Source organism: Callospermophilus lateralis, chromosome 1, assembly GCF_048772815.1.
Source record: "Callospermophilus lateralis isolate mCalLat2 chromosome 1, mCalLat2.hap1, whole genome shotgun sequence".
In the NCBI taxonomy this organism is placed as follows: Eukaryota; Metazoa; Chordata; class Mammalia; order Rodentia; family Sciuridae; genus Callospermophilus; species Callospermophilus lateralis.
Window position 1 is genome coordinate 15,193,497 of NC_135305.1, and position 17,305 is coordinate 15,210,801.

Sequence of the window (17,305 nt, forward strand, 5' to 3'; positions counted from 1 at the left end):
ACAGGTGAGTTTCTGTGGGGTGGATATCCAGGAGGGGTTTTGCTAGGAAGTGGGCTGCATACACACTCAGTTCTGCCAAGTGGTGCCAGACTGTTCTCCAAGATGATTGCACCACTTTCCACCCCCATTAGCAGTCTCTAGGGACTCATCTCCCTGACACCTGCACTTTCCTGGTCTAGAGTGTAAATATGATCTTAGTTTGAATATCCCAGATTCCTAGTGAGGGAAGCTCATCTCCACATGTCCATTGGCCGTTTTTGCTTCCTTTGATGTGAAGTGTCTATCCTGTTTTGCTTGTTTTGGGTGATGGGGACAATTTTTTTAAAAAATTCTATTTATTCATTTTGAGGAATTCCCTACATTTCTGGATGCTAAATATGATTTAAATAAATAAATTCTTCGGATCAATTTATTGTATCCCTTTAAAATTAAAAAAAAGTTATTCTTTTTTAGATATACATGACAGTAGAGTATATTTTGACATTTATACGTGGAGTATAACTTCCCATTCTTGTGGTTGTACATGATATGGAGTGACACTGGTCATTTGTTCATATATGAACATAAGAAAGTTATGTCTGATTCATTCTGCCGTTTTTTTCTATCCTCCTTTCCCTTCATTCCCTTTTGTCTAACCCAATAAACTCATATTCTTCCCTCCTTACTTCTTATTGTGAGTTAGCATCTGCATATCAGAGAACATTTAGCCTTTGGTTTTTTGGGATTGGCTTATTTCACTTAGTCTCCAGTTTCATCCATTTATCTGCAAATGCCGTAATTTCTTTTTTTTTTTAAATATTTATTTTTTAGGTGTAGATGGACACAACACAATGCCTTTAATTTTTTATGTGGTGCTGAGGATTGAATCCAGGTCCTGCCTTTACTAGGTGAGCGCTCTACCGCTGAGCCACAATCCCAGCCCAAATGCCATAATTTCATTCTTCTTTATGGCTAATATTCCATTGTGTGTGTGTGTATGTGTGTGTATACACACACATACACACTGTGTTTTCTTTACAATTTATGGTATCTTTTAATGCAAATATGTGTTTATCCATATTTTACTTTGTGACTTTCTTTTTGGTATCTTAAGAAATCCTCCTAAGCTCAACACCATAAAGAAATTCTCCTGAGTTTTCTTTTCAAAGTCCTACTATTTTCAGTGTAGTACTATATTTAATCTCTCCCTTCATGTGGTAAAAGTTGAGTCCAGTTTCATTCTTGCGCAAAAGAATTACCAGTTTTGCCAAAAACTACTTTAAAAAATATATCTAATCTTTTTGTTGTGATAAAGAATATACAATATAATTAAAATTTACCATCCTAACCATTTTAAGTGTATTTCTCAGTGGCATTAAGTGCATAATCATTGTCTATTTCCAGAAGTTAGTTTATTTTTAAACCCATAGAAAGCCAGATTTGGTAAAATATTAACATATCTCAGCTCATTTTTAGATAGGGTGTCAAATTTCACTTTTTGAAAGAGTCCATTCTTCTTTTTATCTGTCTTCAATACCATCTGTGTTGGCTCTGCATTCACACGTACACACTCGTCAGTGTCTGACCTGATCACTCTCCATCTCTATCAGCGCCACGCTGACTTTCTTGTTAAAACTCTCTGTATAGTATGTCCTGGCATCTGATAAAGTAAGCCCCCACCTCCTTTCTTCACATTGTCTTGGTCCTTGGCATTTTGTTCCGTAAGAAATTTAAAAATTTCATCACTTTCACAGAAAACCCCATTGTGTTTTTAAATTGAAATTGCATCGACTCCTGTCAGTTTCGAGAGAATTGACAGCTTTGTGTCATTGATACTTTCTATTTATGTACATGATGGCTTTCTGGGCTCTCAGCCTTGGTCTCTTCAAGTGTTGCTTCTCTGGATTTCTGATTAGACATATGTTGAGATTTCCTCACTTTTCTTTTATGTCTTCAAACTTCTCTTTTATTCTTTTTCTTTCACTGCTGCATCCGTGGGAATTTCTTCTCCTTAATTTTCCAGTTTACTAGTTCAGGCTCACTTGGAATGCAATGTACTCCATCTAATTCTACTATTATTTACTTCTAAACATTCTGATTTTTTTCCTTCAATTTACCTGGTCATATTTTTGCAATATTTTAATCCTTACTGAAACTTTCAATATTTAATTCATTTAAAAAAAATACTTTATACATATTTGCATCTGAGAATGCTAGTTTGTAGCTCTTGGTGGTCTGACTATATTTATTAACTAAATTTCTCATGCTGTCCTGTTTCCACATGTGTCTTGTTATTTGCTTTTAATCTTACATTTGATGAAGCTTATTGGTGGAAATTCTTTTGAGGCCTCAATTGAAGGTGAATTTCTCCAGAGAGGATTTGTGTTTGCTTCTTTGGGAACCACACCTTTAAAACTCACTCTTGCACAGAAATGTGAACGAGCCTAAATTCTGTGTGAGGTTTGAGTGGCTCAGGAGTTTGTGGGGGAGTTTTTTTCCTCTTCCATCCAGATCCAGCATGAACACAGACAAATTTTCTTGCTGACTGCCTTGCCCAAGGCAGGTCCCCTCCCCATGCCCTGTTACTAAGGATGCATACTCTTTCAGGGCCCTGGGTTTATGCAGAAGTGTCTCTCTAAATTGAACTTTCTACCTTCTGTAGATGCTGTGTTTGTTTCCTCTTGTCCCCTTGACTCACTGACACTGCCTGTGGACAGCTGCTGGCCTCAGCCCTCACTTACCTCTCTGGTTTTGTATCCCTCTCAGTCTTTGGGCAGTATGGTTTTGAAAAGGGAAACCTGTTCTGGTGGCTGAGCATGCTTCCCTTAAACCCTGCCTACCAGCTCTTTGCCTTGGGACATGTTTCTTAGCCTTCCTGAGTTTCTGTTTTCCCACCTGTGACATGGAGTTAATAGCCTCACCTGATAGGATTATGAAACTTAACCTCCTAATGTATATAAAGTACTTAATATGGGGCTGGCTCACATGGTAACTAATCACTCAGTATATGTTAACTCTTATTGCCTTCTGAGAATATCTCTTCCTCAATTGCAAGCCATGCATTTTATTTTTTAATGAACCCAGACAGGTCCTCCTACATGAGGCAAATTCTCTGCCACTGCAGTCCTAGTGCATTTTGAAAAAAAAAATTTTTTTTGTTGTACTAGGAATTGAACCCAGAGCCCTTTAACACTGAGCTACATCCCCAACCCTTTTTATTTTTTATTTTGAGATGGAATCTCCTGTCACTGAGGATTTTACTGAGTTGCTGAGGCTGTTCTTGATTTGTAATCCTCCTGCTTTAGCCTCCCAAGTTACATTACAGGCATGCACCATCACACCCGCATTGAAAAAGAACATCTTAACCAACTTTATCTGTGTTTTGTAGTGAGAGGAATTTTCATAACTAGTCTTCTGTATTGCTCTGATTATTATTATTATTATTATTATTATTTTGCATAGCAGACTTGAACTTAAAAAGCAGTTTTCCCATCTTTGGAAAGACTTCTAAAAATTGTTCATGAGGGGCTGGGGCTCAGTGGTAGAACATTCGCCTAGCGTGTGTGAGGCCCTGGTTCTATTCTCAGCACCACATAAAAATAAATAAAATAAAGGTATTGTGTCCAACTATAACTTAAAAAATATTTTTAAAAAATGTGCATGAAACTTTAATATTTGTCATTACTGGCTATATATCTCCTGGCAGGAAGCTGAGGGACCTGTTTGTTTGGCTGTGCAGTTTTCAGTTTGCCTCTTGTTTTCTTTGGCAGGATCCTGTGTGCTGAGTCAGCCAGTAGCTTTCACTTTGATACTCTGAACTTTGACACTATGAGGTTCGGCATCGCCCAGGCTCGTCGCCTTTCCACGGCCTCCTCAGTCACCAAACCCCCACACTTCATCCTCACCACTGAATGGGTTTGGTACTGGATCGATGAGTTTGGTTCTTGGCAGGAATACGGAAGACAAGTAAGTGTGAAGGAAAGAGGGTGAGTATTTTTTCCAGGGTGGAGAAGCCATTGAATACATGAGCATAAAGATTGCTAGGGAGCCTTGATAGAGTCAAGGATCCCCAGATCCCTGAATGACTCAATAGCATGGGGGGCATTAACTCGGTTATGGTAGGACAAGATAATTTGGATTCATTTGTACCAGTTTTGCATCTTTGACCGATTAGACATCCCTTGGCTCCTGAGGACTGAATGAGAAAAACTGAAGTGAGACCAACTTTCTTGATTGGTTTTATTAAATGGGATAGACAAGTGCTTCTCTTACTTATTAACAGAAAACTGCAGAGCTAGTTCCTGGGCATGAAGGTGTGTTCGTGTAGCTGCAGTATAAAGTTTAAAGCTTTTCAAACTGCTTTTCTTGCCTATTTCTGTGACTTTCCAGAAGATGGCCATATATAAGAAAATTGATTCATATCAGAAATTGATTTGGGGTCTAGATCAAATTTCTCTCACTGTCAATTATTTGAAGGTGTTTATGATGAATGAGACTGAAGGGAGTCTCTGATCACTTGGAGAAGTGTAAGAATAGGGAGATAACCATTTATATAGGGATCCCTCTCCTCAATGAAAGTGAGCTGTGGAGCCTGATATCTATCTATTGTAATCTGGATTGTAGGAGGCTATATTGAAGTTTTGGTTTCTTTTAAAAATATTTTTTTAAGTTAAAAAAAATTTTTTTTTTTTGTACTAGGGATTGAACCCAGAGGTGCTTTACCAGTGAGCTACACCCCATCCCTTTTTTATTTTTTGTTTTGAGACAGAGTCTCACTAAATTGCTTAGGGCCTAAGTTGCTGGGGCTGGCCTCAAACTTGTGATCCTCCTGCCTCAGCCTCCTGAATCACTGGGATTACAGTTGTACACCATCATGTCCGGCTGGTTTCTTGTTATTAACTGCACTCAGAATGTTATTTTCTCTGGCCTCACTTGGAGATCAGCTGCAAGGGAGCAAGGAGTTTTCTCTTTTGCCACTGATGCATTCCCTATGCCTGGAACGATGACTAGCAGATTCTCCAGAAACAGACATTGGCCAATTAAAGGAGAATATATACTGCCCCTGTCTGTTGATCAGTTGGAGCTGGTCACTTACCAGTACACTCTTCATTTTCTCTTTAGCACCAGCCTCTCCTCAACTGTTGATCTTCCTGCCTGTCTTTTCCCTCTGGCTGCTTCTCCTCTCCAGCCTTCTAGGACTCATTACCTGTGTTGGAGCCTTGTTCAGACAGGTTTTCCAGAGTTGGTCAAGAGCATGAGGGGAATAGGCTGGGGCTGACTTGGAGGAGGGGGAAAGGACATTCTGCTGTTCATGCTCCATGAACTCTGCTTGCCTGGCTTGTCAAACTGAGTTTTCACAACTCAGTGGATCAGAGACCCTAATTCTCTCAACAACCTGCATTTGGAGTTTTTTTCTTCTATGTTCTTACTCCTTTACTACATTGCATAAACTTGTTGAGGAGAGGTTAGGGTTCTGGGAATGAGCTGTATGTGGATGTTATTGACATATCCAGGTGCTAGTGGGGCATGGAAACAAAGGTGTGGACTTGGTGGGTTTCAGCTGCATGGTCATCTTTTGTACCATTAGCTCAACAGCCTCAGGACCATCTGTCTGTTTTTTCCTCGTGCGTTTCTAGGGTAACTCCATATTGGGTTTCTTTTTCAGTTTTCTGCTAGTTGCCAGGTCAAGCCAATTTTTCTCTTGATTATTAGAAAAGCTAGGTTTTTTTTCTGTCTGAACTAAGGAGATACCTCAAAATTTCAAGGCATAATCAGATACTTTCTGGTCCTGCCTCAAGATCTGTGGGAACCTGTTCTGTCTAATACCCCCAGATACTAAACTTGGGCCTCCTCAGTTTAAAGTTGGCTTCTTCTTCCAGATCCTGGAACTTAGGCACCACTCTAAGAACATAAGGTAGGTGGTTACTTCAAAAATTGTCTACCAGGGCCGCTGGGGTTGTGGCTCAGTGGTAGAACGCTTGCCTAGCATGTGCGAGGCACTAGTTTGATCCTCAGCACTACATAAAAATAAATAAATAAAATAAAGGTATTGTGTCTAACTACAATTTAAAAAAAAAATTGTCTGCCTAGTATACTCTCTGTTGATGGTCCTCTTGGAGCCAACTCATTCTCACTCCTCAGGCTCTGGCCTTGGCTCACGTCTTTTTTCTCCAGGAAACCTTTTTTGTTCCTTCACCCCCACCTAATCTTGATCATTTTCATGAAGTCCCTTTAGCTTCTGTTGCACTCCATGCAGACCTGTGTGGGACCTTGAGCACAATACATAGACACATCTGATTGCTTTTGTTTTTCCCTCCTTTCTTGCTGGACTAAATTGCCCAGAGGCAGGGGCAGATTTTGTTTAATTTATTGTCTGTCCATAAAGCATAGAACCTGTGGCCTAGGAGGAACAGGGTGCTAGGAATAGGGGGAGTAGGAAAAGCTACAGGGACAGAGGGGGTTATAGGTTAGGTAACTTTAATTTTAGTTATCAGAGTATTAACTATAATAAAAATAATGAAGCAGGAAGTGGTAGTGCATGCCTATAATCTCAGCAGCTTGAGAAGGGAGGCAGGAGGATCACAAGTTCAAAACCAGCTTCAGCATTTTAGTGAGTCCCTAAGCAACTTAGTGAGATCCTGTCTAAAAAAGAGCTGGGGATGTGTCTCAGTGGTTAAGTGCCCCTGGGTTTAGTTACTGGTTCAAAAATTATGACAAGGATCAGTAACATTTATTGAGGACTTTTTCCAGGCTTTGTGCTAAGTGCTCTTCAGGTATTACCCTGTGAGGGTAGTATAGTCTTATCATATAATGCGATGAGTATGCATGAGTATGATAATTATTCTTGCTATATATTTGAGATAATGGAGACTCAGAGAGTTTAAATAATTTATCAAGAAATGGAATCTCAAGTTTGGAAGTGAATTAGTTCATTTTATTTGGCTGTAATAAAATACCAGAGGTTGGGTACTTTATAAAGAAAAGAGGTTTGTTTAGCTCACAGGAAGCTGAAAGGTAGCTCCATTTATTCAGCTTCTAGTGAGTGCTCTCTTGGCTGGGTCACAACATGGTAGAGAAGCAGAAAGGGAACTAGCTATGTGCAGAAAGGACCAAGTATGTGGGGTGGCCTTGCTTTATAACAACCACTCTTAAGAGAACTCTATCCTAAAGACCAGCATGGAACCCTTCTGAAGGCAATGTCCCCAATGACCTAAGCATCTCCTAAGTCCCACCTATTAAAGCCCCTCTTAACATCACTACACTGGGGACCAACGCTCTGGAGCAGGAACCCTTGGGGAACAGACCACATCAATCCATAGCAGGGAGCCAGAATTCAAACTCAGTGCAACCCCAAACATTACCTATCCTGGAGGTGATCATAGATGAGATGAGGGTTTGAAATGGATAACTGGAAAAATAGGAGAGTTTTCCAAGGGACCAGAAAAACAAAGCTTCATGGAGGAGGACAGAAGTTGGATTAAAGATGGTGGGAATGGAAGGAGCTGGAGAAGAGGCAGTATTGCTGGACTATCAGTCAAGCTGTATTGGAGAATCCACTGTTGATGTTTCACTGACATTTGAATGGCTGCGTCATCCTTTCTGAGGAACTCCAACACTCTCTCTTCTGTTGCTCCCCTTCCTCTTACCCTGCTCAGCAGGACCTGTCTTATTGTCTTCCATTTACCAGGGAAACTTTCAGGAGAGTTGTGTTGCCTCCCTTCTGAGCATCCTTCCTTTCCCTGTAACACCCTGCTCCTTGGCACTCCCTCCTTCCTCATGATAGGATGTCCTTGTGGGCATGTCTTGAAAGTGGTATGGATATACCACCATCTTTTCTCCTTATCATGGGTTCTTGCTTTCATAAGTTTCTGGCTTTCCCTTCATAGGGCACAGTGCACCCTGTGACCACCATTAGTAGCAGCGATGTGGAGAAAGCCTACCTGACATTCTGCGCCTCAGGGACCGATTCCCAGGCATCTACCCTGAAGTTCCAGGCTGGAAAACACAACTACGAATTAGACTTCAAAGGTAACCCCGCCCCCAGCATAGCCTGGCTTGTGTGGGCACAGCCTTTCACATGAACCTAGAACCTGGGCTGGTATAGGAAAGAAACAGAGGAGTGTTCATCCAGAAGTGGAGGCAGATCCGTCAGTGGATGGTGCTGGCACCACAGGGTTGAGATGTGTGTGGGAGATGTGAGGAGAAAGAACCTGAGGAGGGGCAGGAGCCAGAGTGCAGAGGTGTAGGCAAGGTACCAGCTGCAGTGCAGCTGTCCTGAGGGCTGTGGTGCATCCCCAACAAGGCCCCCATGGCTGTATTAGCATCCACCTCAACACTTCCTGGTAGGCAGTGCTGCTATGCCTGCTTTCTGGTAGGCCCCCCTGGCCTAGGCAGGATGCCAGCTAGGTTAAATATGTGGTAGAACAAGCTTTAATTAACAGTTCCTGAAACAGGGACCTGAATGGTTTGTCCCAGTTACTTTACTCAACAGAAGCAGGTCGAACACTTTGACCACTTTCTTCAGAGACCAGTTTGAAAATTTCTTTTCAAGTTTTAGTTTTGCTATAGCTCCTCTTATGCAATTTCCACATGAATATAGCAGTCCAGCTATATAGTTCAGTGTTGTTCATGTTTCACATTTTAGACTTGGAGTCCCGAGTGTTCAGCATTGTAAAGGGAATATTAGGGCCTTGCTCTCCACACAGTGTACTGTTTTTTCTATTTTTTTTTTTAATTTTTTTAAGAGAGAGAGAGAGAGAGAGAGATTTTTTTAATATTTATTTTTTAGTTTTCGGCGGACACACTTATTTGTATGTGGTGCTGAGGATCGAACCCTGGCCGCATGCATGCCAGGCGACTGCGCTACCGCTTGAGCCACATCCCCAGCCCGTTTTTGCTATTTTTTAAAAAATCTTTTTAGTTGTAGATGGACACAATACCTTTATTTTGTTTTATTTTTTATGTGGTGCTGAGGTTTGAACCCAGTGCTTTACATGTGCTAGGCAAGTGCTATACCACCGAGCCACAACCCGAGTCCCTGCTTCTGCTAATTTTGTGGACCTTTGTTCTGTGTGGAGGGCAGCAGAGTGTTTCTGATGAACTATCTTAAAACTGCTTTGGCTGCTTGCTTTTGGCCAGTTGGTTTTGTAGCACTTTGCTTTCGCTTAAGGCAGAGCCCATGCTGCTCAGGATACCCCTTCAGATAAGTGTCTTCTGCTCTCCAGTGGGATCAGCTCTGTTGGAGGATGCTGGTATAGGTGTGTGGTTTGCACTCCATGGCTGATAGACACAAGTATGTGGAAGGGCTCGGTGGGACTTTAGGACTGCCTTGTAGACTAAAGCTGTGCAGCTCACTTTTCTGCCTGCTGACAATACTTTGAAATAATTTTTTAAGTACCTAGAAAATATCAAACGGATACAACAAAAACGTCAGGTGCAACACAGTTCATTCTTCTCAACCTAGACCTCACTGCCAGGGCCATAACAGACTCTGAGGACAAGAGTGGAGAAGAGCATATGCAGGCAGTTAGAAAAAGCACTATTGCAGCCTGGTATAAGTTCATTGGGTGGGCATAAGCCTGGTATAAGTTCTTTTTGGTAGGTAATAACATCCACAAAAGAAGTTTGAGGTGGTTGGCTTTGCCCTCAAAAGTCTCAATACTACCAATAATGAAAGCAAGTCTCAGAACAAACTCTTGACATACACACAAACAGACATTTTTAAACTGTGTATTAGGAAGCAAGCGTATTTAAGATATACACACAACAGTCCAAGTCACTACTTGTTCTGTAGGGTTAGGAAGACTCAGCTCAGTCCTTTTAGGGATGCTTGTCATAGAGTCACTCAAGGCAAAAGCTAAGATTTCAGAGTCAGAATTCTGACATCCTGTTAGCTTAGCTAACTACAAACAGACAGAACTCCCCAAATCAGGGCTCATTTAGGGACATAGTGTAGTGTATCCTTTTCAAGGGCAAAGGTGGGAAAAGGCCTCACTTTATCCATGGAAGAAAGAGAAGGTATTGAATACATATTTAGTCAGCCCACATTTCTTGAAAAACTTTTAATCTCATCAGTGAAATCTCATTTAAAATTCATCATAAATGGTTATTAGGCCAATAAAAAAACTATTTAAGTGCACTAATGAGCAAAGCATCAATGGGAAGTTGAGTTGTAGGTATCATAAAGGATCATGGAAACTGCATATAGGTGGTGTACTCCGAATGATGATATGGGTGGCCGTGGTGTAAAGGACATCCCTTGTGTTATCTATCAAGTATATGCTCAAGCTCAGTGAGGGAAATTCTAGACATCTGTGATTTTAAATATTAGGGTGTTCTTAAAATGAAAACAAACTTGTTTTTGTACTGTAAGTGTGGAAAGTAGGATTTGACAGGGTTTTCCTGCTAGGTGGGGATATATGCTCTAACTTCTAGGTATTCATTTTTTAAATCAAGCATTTATTGGTGTTGTAACTAAAGGCAGTAGTATTTCCTCTACCTCCATCTTCAGAATGAGTAGGAGATTCTTGAAGCTGAGGCAGCAAGAATTTTGATTATTAAAAGATGATACACATGTAAAAAACACTGCTATAGAGTTAGCTTAATCAAACTAAAAAAAGTTGTAAGAGTAAAATTATTGTATTAACTCTAAATCCTACTAACTCAAGACATGGTAATTTGGTCTCAGGCTCAGTTGAAGCTATTTTATATTCAAGCTGGGAAAAATTGCTAAGCAAAATAATAGCTTAAACAAGATTGGAAGGAACAATTTAAAAGCACTCATGTATAATTGATACGTCAATTACTAATCATTCCTCTATTCATTAAACCCAGTCTCCCAAGGATACTTATTTTCTTTACAAATATTTGAAATGTATGAAACTACCTTATTTTTAAGCCTGGTTCAGGGCTTTACATATTTGGATTAGCTTTCCATCCCATTTAATTTGTGTTTATAAAACATTGATGTCCTCTCATTGGCTGTTTTTTTTTTCAGCCTTTGTTCAGAAAAACCTAGTCTTTGGCACCATCAGAAAAGTTTGCCGCAGACCCATATATGTGTCTCCCCAGGATGTGAAGACAAAGCAAACCTGGTAGGTTGCATAGGGATCCCTGCTTGGTTGGCATGTGCTTTCAGTTGGGGTGCAAAAAGCACTATTGGTGTTTTGGCTAAAGCTCTAGCACTCAAGCCAGCATTCAGATCCACTAGTTGGGGAGTCGTGAGCTGGGGTTAGAATTATCTTGTGAGTAGAATCTTCATCACAACGTAATGCCAGGACTACCTATTGGGATGTGCAAACCAGGCTGGACTTGAAGCCAGCCTACCAGTTTGTCTTTTCAGTGTAACAATTGAGTTATAGACCTGAATTTTTAAAAATGTTGACATGATGAAATAATGATGGGATGGAATTAATAAAACCCATGTATTTTAGTCTTGAATATCAAGGAGTACCGAATTACCAAAAGCTGGCATTACAGTCACTAATGGGCCAGTTTCATCTTCATTCAGGGTGGGTTCATTTATGTCACAGGGTGGGTACCAGGAACCCCTAGGTGAATCCCTTTTCTTGGGAGCACAGTGGTAGAGGATAAAGACCTACAGCTGATGGGGAGATTGACACTGATCAGGCCCCATTTGAAGCAAGATTTCAGGCTGGTGCAGGTTGATGAGATTGGAGTTAGGTGGGGAGGAGTCAGTACTCTTTAAACCACAGGCCATGTGCAGGGCCGGTGGGGGTCAGGAAGGCGGCCTAGGTGGTGGATGGTGGTACCACAGTGCCCCTTACAGTTTGGGTTTGCCACAGTCCATGTTGGGACTTTGTCTGCTGCTGTCAGCTAGGTACAGCTCCTTTATTCAGGCTCATTTGTGTTTCCTTGGAGATAGTGTCTCTCTTGGTTCTTTTTTTTTTTTTTTTTTTAAAGAGTGAGAGAGAGGAGAGAGAGGGAGAGAGAATTTTAATATTTATTTTTTTTTTTTAGTATTTGGCGGACACAACATCTTTGTCTGTATGTGGTGCTGAGGATCGAACCCGGGCCACACGCATGCCAGGCGAGCGCGCTACCGCTTGAGCCACATCCCCAGCCCTCTCTTGGTTCTTTTAAGACCTCAGAAGTAGATTTTGGTGGTTGTCTTTGTGAAACATAGAAAAGTCATTTAAAACAGAATTTGTGGGACTGGGGCTATGGCTTAGTGGCATAGTGCTTGCCTAGCATGAGTTGTCAAACTCTTGGGATTTTTGTCATTCTCACAGGTGCAAAAGGATGTGTCTGTACTTTAGCTTGTTTTATCAATGAGGTTGAAATTTTTTCCTAATGTGTAAATGCTGTTTCTCCCCTTTCCATCTTATTTTTCCTGTGGTTCGTTTGTCTTCCTATCCATTTTTCTATCAACTTTTTGTTTTTTTGGTATTTTTCTTAAATAATCAGAACCTTTCTCTGTTAGGGAAACTAGCCCTTGGTTACTTGCTTCTGTCAGCTTTTTAACTTTGCTTATGAAGGATTTAACCATACAAATATACTTACTTCTGATTTTATTTTTTTTGTTAAATGTATCCGTCTCTTTATTGCTTCTGGATTTAAAGTTTTGGTTGATTACTACCTTCCTCCAGCTAGAAGTCATTTTTTTATTCTTTCCCTATCCAGACCTGTCCTAGGCACTTTGGAAAAGTTTGTCTCCTTTCTGAGACTGTCTATCCTGTGTCATCATTGTAATGTATTTTTCAGGAGGGCCACAAGCAGATACCAAATGTTAGAAATACAAATGATTATTTTGGCCAAACACAGACTTAGATGTGAGTGATTTAGTCTCTCTCTCTCTCTCTCTCTCTCTCTCTGTCTCTCTGTCTCTCTCTGTCTCTCTCTGTCTCTGTGGGCTGAGTGCTGCACACTGCTCATGCTGGTGAAGTGCCTGGTTCTTCTCAACCTGTATGATGGTAGCTGGTTGTCAGTGGGAAAGGCTGCTGGGGCCTCCATGGCCCAGTGGGACTCTTGGGTGGATCACATTCAGAAACGCTTATGCATTTACAGTTAACAGAAGCACAAAATGTGATCTCCGTATTCAGAAGTTACAATACAGGAATATCATTTAATGTAATATTTGAAACAGCATTTATACACATCAAGTGTCTGGTTGAGTTCTTCCCATCGTCCATAAAAATATTTGAATTCATGTGCTTTGTCTTTATTTTTTCTTTTTTAAGTGCAATTTTTTATCATTGCACTTCTTAAAAAAGACTATTCTAGAAACTACATTAAAATTACTCACATTTTTACCATTTCTTTGTCTTCTCATATTTCCTTAGAGGAAGATCTGTTGAAAAAATCTTTTGTTTTGGGTTTGTCTGAATGTTGTTTGTTTATTTGTTTGTTTTTGGATTGGGGGTACCAGGGATTGAACTCTGGGGCACTAAATCACTGAACCACATCCCCAGCCCTATTTTTTAAAAAATATTTTTATTAGTTGTTGATGAATTTTTTTTTACTTATTTGTATGTGGCGCTGAGAATCAAACCGAGGGCGACACACATGCTAAGCAAGTGCTCTACCGCTGAGCCACAATCCCAGCCCCCACCCCCCCAGCCCTATTTTGTATTTTATTTGGAGACAGGGTCTTACTGAGTTGCCTCGCTTTTTGCTGAGGCTGACTTGCGACCCTCCTGCCTCAGCCTCCCAAGCCGCTTACAGGCATATACCACAGTAGCTGTCTGTCTGAATGTTTTTGTCCTTAATCTTGAAAGACATTTTCACTGAGTATAGAATTTTAGGTTGTAGTTGTTTTCTCTTAGACCATTGGCGACCCCATTTCACTGTCTTCTGGTTTATGTTGTTGCTTTTGAGAAATTGGCTCTTGGTCTAACAGGCAATTCTTTGACAGTAGTCACTCCTTTTTCCATTGGCTGATTTTAAGGACTTCTGTCAGTCTTGGTGTTCTGCACCTCACTACACTGTGTCCAATTTGTGTCTGTATTTATCCTGCCCGAGACTGATCATCTTGGTTGGTGTCTAGTCCGTTCTGCTCTGTCCTTCCTGTCTGGAGCTTCCTTCAAGTTCTGACCAGATCGTGGCAAGGCATTCTTATTCTTTTCTCTGTGCCTCAATTTCTTCCCCAGTTTCTTTCATCATCTTTCAGCTTAGTGCTTCTGTCTCCTCATCTGCTATTGGGCGTGTCCATTGAGCTCTTGTTGTCAGGGAGTCTACTTTTCATTTCTAGAAGTTCTGTTTGGTTCTTTTTGTAGATGTTCCAGGTCTTTTAATGGTTTTCTTGTATATGTTTTTAAAGTTTGCCTTTTATTTTTTATTTTTGAAATTTTTATTTTTTTATTTTTTTTTAAAGAGAGAGAGAATTTTATTATTTATTTTTTAGTTTTTGGTGGACACAACATCTTTGTATGTGGTGCTGAGGATCGAACCCGGGTTGCACGCATGCCAGGCAAGCGTGCTACCGTATGAGCCACATCCTCAGCCCCATTGCCTTTTATTTTTTAAACATAGGAAGAATAACTGTTGTTTTATGAACTGATAATTTCATCATCTTAAATCCTTGTGTGTCTGTTTCTGGCTGATGCTTGCTGGTGGGACCTTGATTAATTATTTTTAAACCATGCCATTTTCCTAGGAAGGTTATTTGTGGGAGTTCTTTGAGGCTTAGAATGAAGGGACATGTCTCATGCCAGCAAAACAGAAGGTAGATCTGCTGTGGAAAGCACAGCACATTCTGAAACTTAAGGAGAATGATTTGGAATCATAGTTTCACAGTTCAGTTCCTAGTCCTGTTGGGCCATATGTCTTTTAGAACTGCTTTTATTTGTCTATTTTTATTTTTAGAAAGGTAATGTGGTGCCTGTATTATGAGGCACTCTATAATTTGGCACATTGAAATTACTGCAGTAAAGAATGTGTATTGTTACTTTAAGAAGGATGAATACAAACCACAAGTAGTCTCTTACCAGTTCAGTTAAATGTCTACTGCCAAATGGGTTTTGGTGTCAATTTTAAGTTTAAAAAAATTTTTTTTAATGTCCATTACACATCATTGAGGCTTTCTAAAGAAAAAAGTCTTTGGAGCTTTTAAATTTCAAGACTGGATAAAGGTTGTGGCCTATGTGTGCTGTTTTACTCATGTGCTATGATCATTTTGTGTGGTTATTGGGACACAGGTGAGAAGTGTATCTCTCGGGACTGATTGTTTTAGGTTTGGCCACAAAAGCAAAGATAAAAGTACTCCCACAGTGTGAATATTGTGTTATGTGCCTCCTTGCATTGGGTTGGCTTTTAAAATATGCTGAGACTCATAACTGGTGATGTCGGTAGTGGAGACTACCTATGATAGATTTGGTTGTTGAAGGATGTCTAAATGGTTTTGTTTACATGTTGTAGCAGTGTGAAGTTACAAGGCCCAAAGAGCATCCCGGACTACTGGGACCCCTCAGCTCTGCCGGACCCAGGCTTTAAGGTATGGGACTCACGTAGGGCTGGAGAGGATGGGTTCTATAGAGAGGACGAGTGTGGCCAGATTGCACTGCGAAGCTGTGGCTCCTGAGAGCATGGCAGAGGTACAAATAGGTTTTTGTTTTTGCAGTGAGTTTTAAGCCCAAGTGACTACCCAGGAGATGGCTGTGGCTCTGAGGGGAGAGGGTACAGGGTAGAGGGAGAAGAATGAGTTGTGCAGTTTGTTAGGAAGGGCAGAAATAAGGAGTTGTCCTTGGTTAATACAAATCAGTTTTATTAAGGAAGAAAAGAAAAATGAGGGGAAGATTTGAAGGGCATTTATTTATTTTTGGTACCAGGGATTGAACCCAGGGGCACTTAACCACTGAGCCACATGTCCAGTTCTTCATAGCTCCTGGGATTAAGGGTGTGCACCACCACACCTGGAGGATTGCGGGGGGTGGGGGGGGAGGGCACGGATATTTAAAGGGGAAAAGCAATAGATGCTAGAAAATAGGAGAATGGACAGTTCAGTAGCTCAGTATGGGCCTGCTCTCTGATGGGAGCAGTGCTGAACATAGTGGAGTACTCAGACTAATGTTGTTCTACACTGCCCCATATTCATGGACCCCTTGGGCCAACTTCTGACATGTTTTCCAACATGATGAGCCCTGTCCTGGGAGAGCTTCTCTCTTGGAGCTTACACAAAGCACAGGCAAACACCAGCAAGTGCAGGCAGCGTGTGGAAGGGCTGGAGGGGTTTAGACACCTTTATTGATACTAGCTCTTGTAGGCTGCATAGTCCATCCATTGTCTCTGGCCTGCATATAGAAGAGCAGGGACGTCCTGCGTATACCTAGAGTGGCTGGCTTAGGCAACATGCACCTGTTCTTCATGCTGGTCTCCCAGTAAACAAGAGGGAAATGACTATAATTTGCAACTATCTCAGGCCTGGAGAGACCCTCTCCGAAGGGGAAGGGAGCATGGTTGTCACTGTCTGGCTGACTTGCTTCTGCTGTTCTTACATCCTAGAAGTCTTAGGAGGGGATTCATCTGTATTTTGCACTTTGACAATAACATATTAAAATATTGTCCCTTTTCAGAGGATCATCCTGAGTTCTTCCTCAGAAGAGTATCAAAAGGTCTGGAACCTCTTCAACCGCACGCTACCTTTCTACTTTGTTCAGAAGATTGAACGAGTCCAAAACCTGGCCCTGTGGGAAGTCTACCAGTGGTGTGTTGGGTTTGCTATTGGTGGGCTGGTGGCTCTGTCCCATCACCCTGCTACCTTCTTAGCAACAGCATTTTCCCGAGTCTCCAGGAAAATCAGTAGCACTGTTCACCCAGTGGTGCTGGGTATCTTGTCTCCTTATCCTCAAGCTGTGTGGTGGTGTGGCCCACTGTGGAACTGAGAATACTGAGGCTTCCCAAGCTTAGACTTTGTTCCTGTCATAACTGGTAATAAAGGCTGCTCCCACCCTTGTCCATTCTGCCACCATGAAGATTGGCGGGATGGGATAGGATGGCCCACCCCTGCTCTCAGTCCCAGAAACTTTAATGTATGGCCACAGAGCAGGGACCTCATTTTCCACATAAGGGCTGGTATGTTCTTGGGCACTGGCACTTCCCTTTGTGGGATGAAAACTATAGGGGGTTTCCCTGAAGGTTGGGGCATATGAATCTGTCCCCATATGGGTCAGGGACAGTGTCATCTGTACAGTGTCATGGTAGAGGGGAGAGGGTTGGAGACCCCAACCTCCTCCTAGCTTCCTAAACTCAGTTCTGCTCAGGTGGCCCTGCTTTCCTGGGAGATCTACTTCTGGAGCCTGGAACTGTGGAGGGAGGGGAGTTTCCCTTCTGCTTTTTGCCAGGGGCCATTCCACCTTTTTTCCCATTCCCT

At 41.5% G+C, this 17,305-nt stretch overlaps 1 protein-coding gene across 1 annotated transcript in view; it reads left to right on the forward strand.

The window, feature by feature from the left end:
• The window catches only part of Parp12 (poly(ADP-ribose) polymerase family member 12), a 35,125-nt gene that overhangs the window by 15,027 nt on the left and 2,793 nt on the right, over nt 1-17,305 (forward strand). The window contains exons 6-10 of the mRNA XM_076832690.2: nt 3,750-3,945; nt 7,866-8,007; nt 10,976-11,072; nt 15,355-15,430; nt 16,509-16,639. Of these exons, the coding sequence (XP_076688805.1) occupies nt 3,750-3,945; nt 7,866-8,007; nt 10,976-11,072; nt 15,355-15,430; nt 16,509-16,639 (642 nt within the window). The remainder of the gene's footprint in view (nt 1-3,749; nt 3,946-7,865; nt 8,008-10,975; nt 11,073-15,354; nt 15,431-16,508; nt 16,640-17,305) is intronic.